Source organism: Grus americana, chromosome 2, assembly GCF_028858705.1.
Source record: "Grus americana isolate bGruAme1 chromosome 2, bGruAme1.mat, whole genome shotgun sequence".
Taxonomy (NCBI): domain Eukaryota; kingdom Metazoa; phylum Chordata; class Aves; order Gruiformes; family Gruidae; genus Grus; species Grus americana.
The window spans coordinates 23,485,132-23,495,091 of record NC_072853.1 but is presented as its reverse complement, the minus strand read 5'-3'; the positions used below and the strand labels follow the sequence as shown (position 1 = coordinate 23,495,091).

The window sequence follows — 9,960 nt, the reverse complement described above, 5'->3', positions numbered from 1 at the left end:
CACACATTTGTTGTACAGTGAGCTACGGTCTTTCCTTTCTAAAAGTGGATCTGATATCCCCAAAGGAATTTTTTAGTCATGGTCTGCCAACTTGCCTTGCTTCCAAGCCTGGAATGTAGCCCTTTGTTTTGTAAATGTATTTGATTACTGCTTTTTCCTTTTGACAAGCCTTTCATGTACTGAAGAAGCCATCCTTACTTTTTTTAGTGGTAACTGAGGGATAGACTAAATTCTCCCTTAGAAAGCCTCATTAACCTTTGCTGTCCATGTTCTTTCTGTTCTTAATCAGATTCTAATTTTTATTACTTATTATAACAGATTATTAACTTTCAATTCCAGGAATGGTGACTAGTATGCCTGACTACTTTAAGGTTTAAGATTATCCTACCCACCTTTTCTACCACTCTTGATCCTTAAATTCTGGGACAAAGGGCTCAGCTGCTTCTAGAAATGGAACATCACATTCCAAATGCAATTACCATATGTATTTTAACTTTTTTTTTTAAATACAAAAAACCCACTATACTGAACTTCTAAAAAGTCAGACCTGTAACTTGCTGAAGTCTGCTGCATGTGCAAAAGAGTAAAGCAATGGAGTTCACGTTCAGTGACTTGGTTCATGTTATTCTTCCAGGTATCAGATTAAGCTGGTGACACCAAGAAAACATTTGAGTGAAAATTATCTAGAACTAGACAATACTTATACTGTGCAGGTACAGCTCAATCAAGAAAAAGGCCACTCGAGCTCCCCTTATGCTGACTACATAAATACAACAAGAGTATTTTAATACAGTTCAAGTATTTTCCAATAGTCTCAAGTTCCTGACAGAGATGTGACACTGTGTGAAAATCAGTCTCAATTTCCCCGTAATTATTTCAGTTTCAAACCAAGTATCTACAAATGCCACAGTTATTCTGTGAGTACCATCAGCGCAGACCTCACTGGGGATGAGGAAAGGAAGAGCATCTTTACTCTGGGGAGCCCTTCCACAAACTGAGCTGCATTGTCTGAACCCTGTGAACTCTGCGGAGGCTCCTGCTCGGTTCTCCTTTGAAGAGCTAACAGCAGCAAGCTACAGGTGTCCGTATCACTAGACCTATTCCAACAGTCAGCTCAAAGAACTTCATATGCCTTTTGCCGTAAGTCTGGGGACCAGATGTTTGTTACAGTATCTCCAGAGTACCAGCTGGACAGTCAGAAAGTTGTAGGCATCTAAAAATTGTAAATTAATTAATTAGAGCAATCTTAAAACCAGATATGAAGTATTCAGTCTTGACTTTGCTGAAATTAACTAAATGCCAAAATGTGTATTAAGATTTTCCATAATAAAAATACTTCCATATCGAATTTGTGTATAATACTGTCATTACTCTAAAAGGTGTGGGAAGACAGATCACATGAAATCTACACCAAAGGTAGTTGAAAAGTCCATTCATAAAACTTTTATTCCACTTACATCAACTTAATACACATGTTCTGAACAGTTATGCTTGGATTGTTCATGAAAATTTCATAAGACATTAAACAAAGCTAGCCATCATCTCAAGTTATTTCCCTGTTAACTATTTTTACAGCACATGCATGTTAGGCAAGTATCAAAAAAAAAAATCACAAAAGCAAAAAACCTAAAAAAGTTAAATACATGGGTTTTTGTTTTACTGCTGTGCTCGATATACAGTGTCATTATGGATATCAAGCAATTCATTTTTTACTGCATCTTTACTTGTACATTTGTTCTTAGGTTGCTTAAACCATTTAAATACAAATAAAATGTGTAGCAAAAATAATGAAAGCAACAGCAGGTAACTTTACAAATAATGGAATGTGAACCGTTTCTCTGTCCTTCTTGAGAAAGTCGACTGGGTTATCAAACTGTCTTAAGGAACACTTCAGCTGCAATCAAAGATGTACACTTGATTGGTATATTCCACAGATTTCACATGTTGACTTGACATGCAATATCTATGGGACATCAGTTTATTCACAGCCATGTGTGCTCCGGCTTGACTACTCATGCTAACTACACCTGTGGCTGCAACCGATTATCCCTTTTTCCATCATGACAGACCAATATGCAAGCAGTCGTCTTTGCTTGACATAGAAAGCTGTTTTAACACTGGCCTTGTGGGAAACCACAATGTACCAAAAGTACTATGCCAAACATGTAAAACTCGTATAAAAATTTCACAACCCTATATTGGCCATCTCAGATGAAAACAGATAAATTCCCCAAATGTTAACTGGCTCTATTCCCCTAATATTAAACAAAACCACATGGGAAATATAGAAATCCAAATAGAAGTAACATAAACCTGTCAAATCGTAAACAAAAACTATTTGTGGGACAGCATGGATGACAAATGGTCTACTGTGTAAATTTCAGAATGAGGCAGACGAAAGTTGGAAGGCTGGTTAATTCTCCCCTCCTTCTCCTGCTTCAGCTTCATCTCCTTGGGTATCCGATGTCCACAACTGTTTCGGAAAGAAAAACGAGTAGAGTATGTAAGATATTAACATTTATGACTAGTAATTAATTTTGCAAGAGGTCCTACAAAGCACCATGGGGAAAAGCACACATTAGCATTAATATATTTCTCTTTACAAGAACACAGACAAAGTAAATTGCTATTACTTCTACACATGACAAAACTGGAAATCTAGTCTTAGGTGATCCAACCCTACACTGCATTTATAGAATCATAGAATGGTTTGGGTCGGAAGGGACCTCAAAGATCATCTAGTTCCAACTCCCCTGGCCAAGGGCAGGGACACCCTCCACTAGACCAGGTTGCCCAAAGCCTCATCCAACCTGGCCTTGAACACTTCCAGGGAGGGGACATCCACAACCTCTCTGGGCAACCTGATCCAGTGCCTCACCACTCAAACAGTAAAGAATTTCTTTCTAACATCTAATCTCAATTGACCCTCCTTCAGCTTAAACCCATTACCCCTTGTCCTGTCACTCCACTCCCTGATAAACAGTCCCTCTCCAGCTTTCCTGTAGGCCCCCTTCAGGTACTGGAAAGCTGCAATTAGATCTCCCTGGAGCCTTCTCTTCTCCAGGCTGAACAATCCCAGCTCTCTCAGCCTGTCCTCATAGGAGAGGTGCTCCAGCCCTCCAATCAGCTTCGTGGCCCTCCTCTGGACTCGCTCCAACAGCTCCATGTCTCTCCTGTACTGGAGCCCCCAGAGCTGGATGCAGTACTCCAGGTGGGGTCTCACAAGAGCAGAGTAGATCACCTCCCTCAACCTGCTTGGTCACGCCTCTTTTGATGCAGCCCAGGACACGGTTGGCTTTCTGGGCTGCAAGCGCACACTGCCGGCTCATGTTGAGCTTCTCATCAATCAATACCCCCAAGTCCTTCTCCTCAGGGCTGCTTTCTATCCATTCCTCGCCCAGCCTATAGTTGTGCTTGGGATTGCGCCAACCCACGTGCAGGACCTTGCACTTGGCCTTGTTGAACTTCATGCAATTGACACGGGCCCACCTCTCCAGCCTGTCCAGGTCCTTCTGGATGGCATTTAATGAGAAAGTTCGTGAAGAGTCAAAACCAAAGCCTCCTATCCACAAGGCTCACTAAAATACGATTAAGAACGGGTAAGAATCGGACCTACAGAACAGATACATGAGAATCAGGAACTAAGACTACTCTGTTTCCTGTGGATTTGTACCTTTCCCTCCAGCGAGCTTTACACTTCTTTCTGAAGCAAGAGCTTAAGTAAAGGTCTCTCTCCACATGCAACATTAGAGTGAATGCCACCTTTTCTTCAAAACAGGCATCTAAAGTTTTGTGGTGGCTTTTATTTTTTTTGGGGGGGGGGGGGGAAGGGGGGGAACGGGACAGGGGAGTTAAATCCAAGACCATTTCACTGAAATCTCTATCCCTTGGCTCTGCTCAGCCAATCGTGCCCCCTTTCAGCAACTTTTGGAACACAGTGTTTCCAAATTTGGAGGGCAGGGCAAGGAGGAAAGAAATCATGCTAAATATGCAGTATGCACAAAATCTTATTTTCAGCACCAGTAAAAAAAAAATATCATACTAAGGAGTCATACATCAAGATTAAGTACCAACTAAGGAAACTAAGCATCAGTTCAGAGCAACACCCAGGGCAAAGAAATTATTTTGTGAACCAAGTATTTCTCCACACTGACTGCTTCCAAATGATTACCAGCCCAGTATGATTTGTAATTTCTCACTTTATGGAGTTACAGCGGCATTAACTAAATCCTCCATGCTCTATAGCATAAGGTGGTAAAACAAAAGAACTGATTCTGTCTCCAGTCTACTTTCTACCTACACTAAGGTCTCACAAGATGCTAAAAAAAAAAATCCATCATCAGAAACATTTTATCTTTTCCAGGAGTACAAGACAATAGAGAAACTTGCACAAGTAGCCTTGTTCTTGCTCTGAACATAACACACAATATCTGCACTACATGTTCCTTGCTGAAGGCATTAAGCAACAAGTCCATTTACTGGAGACAACAGCACACTCGCCAGTTTCTAGCCCCTGCACTACATTCTACACTGCATTATTAGAATATTATGTTAATCTCAACTTCAGTGTTATTCTTGTAAGGAACAGTTAGTAAGAACACTTTTAATTAGAATTTTATCAGAGGCTTCTATCCTAAATCCTCACCTCTACATATATATATGTACATATATAAACCTTTATTCATTAAATAGAAAAGGGCCTGACTGGTATGAAAGGAAGATTACCAATTAAAAGCACAGTTTAACAAATCTGCTGGGGAAAAAAAACCCCAGGGGGAAGAGATGCTTTTTTTTTTTTAATGTGTTTTGTTTTTCAAAGATAAAACAATTTCATAACAGAGCAAAGAAGGAATTATCCCAGTAAAACAGATTTTGACTTGATATATTAAGCAACCCTTTGAACACTTCTCTGCCTTCAGTCCCCACTGAAAATGAACACAGACTCTTCTTCAGCCATACAAGACTCAATGTAAAAATAATGATCTGAGGAAACTGCTCCTGTATACAACTGATCAACGTGCTGAATCACTGTCAAAAATTGTAACAGACTTGCATAACTAGCAAAACAGACCTTTTTTACACTTATGAAATTCATTGCAGTCTCTGTCAGTCCCCATACATCAAAACTTATTTTCTACCTCAACAAGTTGTGGAAAAACATGGAATCAATGCACTCATACAGGTCACGCTAAGCATTTCAGGCAAGACATATCATCCACTCAAGAATATGGAATCCTGCAGCTGTCTACAGCTTTCTCTCTTATAATGGAAAGCTCACATCAATTATCAGGTCTGCTACCGTAACACTCACACTATGGTAGCTCAGCCCAACTTCTGCTCTTACATGAAACAATTTGCCTTCCAACTGCTATGACAAGCTTTACATTATTTTTACTGGGAAGCTAGCAACTAAAGTCAGCTTCTATTCTCTATTTCAATACCACTCATTCAGAGGACAGCTCTTGAGCAATCTCAGTGAAAGGGACAGTACACGCAGACATTGAGAGCAATGCCAACCCTGTATCTGTCTCCATTATAGAGGCTGAGAAATCTCTTCCATTTGTTTTGTAAGCAACAGCTGGAACAATCACAAGTAATTTTTTCAGTAGCATTAAGTTACCATTCTAGTGGAAAAGGCTCCAAGGAACAGGGAAATAATGTGTTAGAAACAAAAGCAGAAAATACGGCAACTGCAATTTTATGCAACTGTACAACTTCTAGTCATTTAAAAAGAAGTCCAGGTATTTTGTAAGTGTCTCTGATATCAGATACACAGAACGTGAACAAGGGGTTACATATGGCAATGAGAGGTACTTCTTATTTTTTCAGATCTTGCTTGTGGATCTCCCTTCCCCCCCACGAAGACCAGGGAATGAACTATGCCATTAATTGCACTATTGCATGTTTGCTTACATTTACTGTTTCATTTGCTTTAGATGTTTATCTTTGCCAGTTTTAAAGTTCAAAGTAGGTTAAAAAACCCCCCACACAAGATGAAGATTCTGATTACTGACAGAGCAACACAATCTTGATCCATAACTTACACCACAGACAGCTATGAGTCCAAGAAAAGAAAAAAAATTAAGACAGTTGTTTTAGGACTGCCATGGAAATAGCCTGGCTAGCACTGATTCCAATTTCAGCTTCATCAAAATTAAAACCAAACAAAAAAACCCCAAACAACAGGCCCTTAAATGGGCTTGTTAGCTTTGTTTGTGGTTTTCATGTAGGATCTATTCCTTGCACATGCAATCACACAGAATAAGCTATACGGAATCTGATCTAAGTTTTCAAGAGGCAAATGCAACTGTATTCTCAAATGCTGCTTAACAAAAGATAATAGCTTTGCTAGTCACAGTCCGAACTACGTCACTTAAACATGCTAAATTCCTTGAATTAAAAAAACCTGAATAATTTGGTCATTTGTCATGCCAGAAAACAGTGTTAATTAGCATGCAGACAAAAAAGACTAGGCAGGAGAAAAAGGTATAGCTCAGAAACATGATGTAAACTCATCTGTAAGTATATGACAGGCACAGCTCCACAGCTAAGAACGAACATGACAACTGAGTGCCACAAAGACCAATCCCGTTATCAACAATAGGCAAACTTTAATGATACTCACTGTCAAGTTGTCTCTCAGTAACTGCATTATTAGCGTGCTGTCTTTGTATGACTCTTCACTTAATGTATCAAGTTCAGCAATTGCTTCATCAAAAGCCTAGTGTTATAAAAACAAACAACTCCATTGGCCATGCAACAAAAGGTTATGCAAATAATATCAATGGAATTTCTCCCCCCCTTACACTTACCGTTTTTGCAAGGGAACAGGCTTTCTCCGGGGAATTAAGAATCTCGTAATAAAACACGGAGAAGTTTAGAGCCAGACCTAATCTGATAGGATGTGTTGGCTGCATCTCCTTTTTACTGATTTCAAAAGCTTCCTGGTATGCTTGTTGTGATTGCTCCACTATCCCTTTGGGGAAAAAACAAACACACAAACCGCACAACAAGTAAGTAATTCACATACTGTATTCAGACATACAACCAGGACTGTGTTCACGGTTGCATGAACAAAGTATCTTAAGAATGAACGCCTGTGAATGAGCACTTTACCTAACAAGTCACTATTTTATGAAGATTTTACTAAATTACATTTTTAAATTATGAAAAAAAGGAAGTTGTCACTGACCAGATCACAGATTTGAGTCTCTCCCTGCCACCCTGTGACTACTTGTCTTTTCAAATGTTTGCAGCAGTTTTGTAGCACTTAAGGAATATAAAACCCACCACCTACATGAAAAGGTACAAAATTGAAGTTTTAACTACACACAGGTTTGAGGGAATACCACAATTTCAACGTCTTTAAACGCTGCAAAGCACTACAGATCCACATTTTAGTCACAGAAAACACTGATGACCTTTGCCTATCACACTGAACCCTTTCAGTAACAGTCATCTATGAACTGCCATTTAAAATGCTTGGAAACCTCAAAGGAAGTTGTAGTGAGGTGGGTGTTGGTCCCTTCTCCCAAGTAACTAGTGAAAGGGCAAGAGGAAATGGTCTGAAGTTACATCAGGGGAGATTTAGATTGGATATTAGGAAAGACTTCTTCACCAAAAGAGTGGTCAGGCATTGGAACAGGCTGCCCAGAGAGGCGGTGGAGTCACCATCCCTGGAGGTGTTCAAAAAACGTGTAGACATGGCACTTCAGGACATGGTTTAGTAGACATGGTGGTGTTGGGATGACAGTTGGACTTGATGATCTTAGAGGTCTTTTCCAACCTTAAAGCTTCTATGATAATAAAGTGTGGCATACCTCAACCCAAATTAAATATATACTTTTAAAAGCTTCCAACATGGTTCCATTTCCAATGCAGATATGGAAAGCATTGTTACCTAACTTAAATGTTCTAGTACCTATAAACTTTGAAGTAAGGGAGAAAAAATAACAATTGGTCTTTTTTTTTTTAAAGATATTAATCTTTTGCCATTCTCTTAATTGGTTCAATTGTACAAGTTATAAATGTTTGGGGGGGGGGAACACCCACCAAAACCAAACAACCAAAAAAACCCCCAACTATATTGTGTATACCAAAGTTGAAGAGCTCCGTCTCCATTCTCACTGAACGCACTTGAACTTAGGAGCAGACTGTGCCTGCACAAGCCAGAGACCATGGTCTCACACAGCCCACAAGCAGGACTATGCCCTTGATGACTGCAGGAGACAAGAGACACTGAGCATAAAGGGACCATTGTTCCTGCACTCTCCAAGGCTGTTAAAAGCATCTGAGAAAAAGGTGGGCAGGAAATCATTCAATTCAGATGCAAAAGGATTCCAATCCTAACATTTCTGGAGCAAACCAGAAATGCATCCAGCTTGATCTCTGCAAGAGCACCAGTCACACGTATTCAAAAATAAAGGAAGGAATTTTCGGCTAAGACTCAAAAACACATTAGTATTTAAGTTAGAAGAACTCAAAGTCTAAGAATAACTGAACACTAATATTCAGGATGTCTATACTATCTCTATTTGTTCACCTTTATGTATTCACAAAAATTAAAGCATCACGTTGTCCTCTTCAACATGGAAGAGGGAGGACACTCACTGCACAATTATTCACCTGTTTCTCCTCTCTACACTGATCACTAATAATGGAGTGCTTCAGAAAAATCAGACAACTGCCCTACTACCTTGAAAGCAACCAGATGTTGGTACATTACAGTTGGGAAGAACCAGGTTTACTGGAAGTTAAATTTAGAAATAGTGAGAAGTATTTTACTCTTCTCATAATGGAAAAACCTTAGAAAATGGTACTGCTTATGAAACTCAAAACATGAAAAACAAGTAACTTCGAGGAATGAAGCTGTGCATTTTATTTTGTTAAGCATTTTTATTTAACATAACATAAAAAAGTGCATTTTTTTCTCCTTGAGAAAATACAGCTACCTTTTGAGCAAGAAACTTAGTGCAAAATTTGATGTATTCTGTTAATTTTTAAATCAGTCACCCAGTATAAAAAAGTTGCAAGATTTTAACCTTGAATTCTTTACAAAGTGTTGCACAGTTCCAAAGTTCAAGGATAAAATAGTAGGGTGAGTACCTGCTTGAGATTCTTGTCCACTAGATTGTTTATTTTCTTGACTGGGGCTTTCTTACAGCAATCTGGTATACGAAGATAAAAACCCAGTCCTAGAGCTGGGAGCTTTATACTGTTGCTGTATTTACTGCAAAAGGCTGAAAGAATACTGTCCAACTAAATAGCGATTATTTCCTAAACAATAATTATCAACTGCTCTTCTTCAAGGTCACAGACAGCATACAGGAAAAGCCTGTGAGATGAAACACTTGGGGCGGGGGGAAATAAAAATCTGAAGTTTAGGAGCTGTAGCAACTATGAGCTAGATGGGCTTTCAAAAAATTTCCTTCATCTGGAAACCCACTAAAACCTGCTCAGCCAGGAGACTTGGTTAAGTAAAAATGAACTTTAAAACCACTTTAAACAAGGACTTTCACAGTCTAATTTTAGAGTTTGCAACTTAATTCTCAACAGAAAAAGAAACGTTGGGACTTAAAATATCATACCTTCTATGCATGTGAATAGAGATTACTAAAAGGAAAATATAATTACTCTCTGTGCAGTAACAGATCTAAAGTACTGGTGACACATAACAATTCTGCAGCCACCAAGACTGGGTCAGTTGACACACAGTAAGCATCCGAAGCCAAATCAAGCCCTATTATACTCAGATGTAGTATCTTTATGCAACTCCTTTTTATCCAGCATCCCGGAGAAACTGGGCTACCCTATGTAATGTGGACATAACACATACGCCACAAAGCTAAAGCAGACACATCTATCCCCTTGAAATTATTCCAAGTCTGTTTCACCTCCATATAAGACTCAACGTAGTTTCTGTGAAGTTGCACAGACATCTTTCTGTATGGTACTGGGAGA

The 9,960-nt window shown here is 39.2% G+C and overlaps 1 protein-coding gene across 1 annotated transcript in view; it reads right to left on the bottom strand.

The window, feature by feature from the left end:
* Positions 1-1,419: 1,419 nt before the first annotated feature.
* YWHAZ (tyrosine 3-monooxygenase/tryptophan 5-monooxygenase activation protein zeta) overlaps positions 1,420-9,960 on the bottom strand; it is a 30,564-nt gene continuing 22,023 nt past the window's right edge. The window contains exons 4-6 of the mRNA XM_054814988.1: positions 6,813-6,976; positions 6,626-6,721; positions 1,420-2,473 (exon numbers count right to left, since the gene is read on the bottom strand). Of these exons, the coding sequence (XP_054670963.1) occupies positions 2,414-2,473; positions 6,626-6,721; positions 6,813-6,976 (320 nt within the window). The 3' untranslated portion in view covers positions 1,420-2,413. The remainder of the gene's footprint in view (positions 2,474-6,625; positions 6,722-6,812; positions 6,977-9,960) is intronic.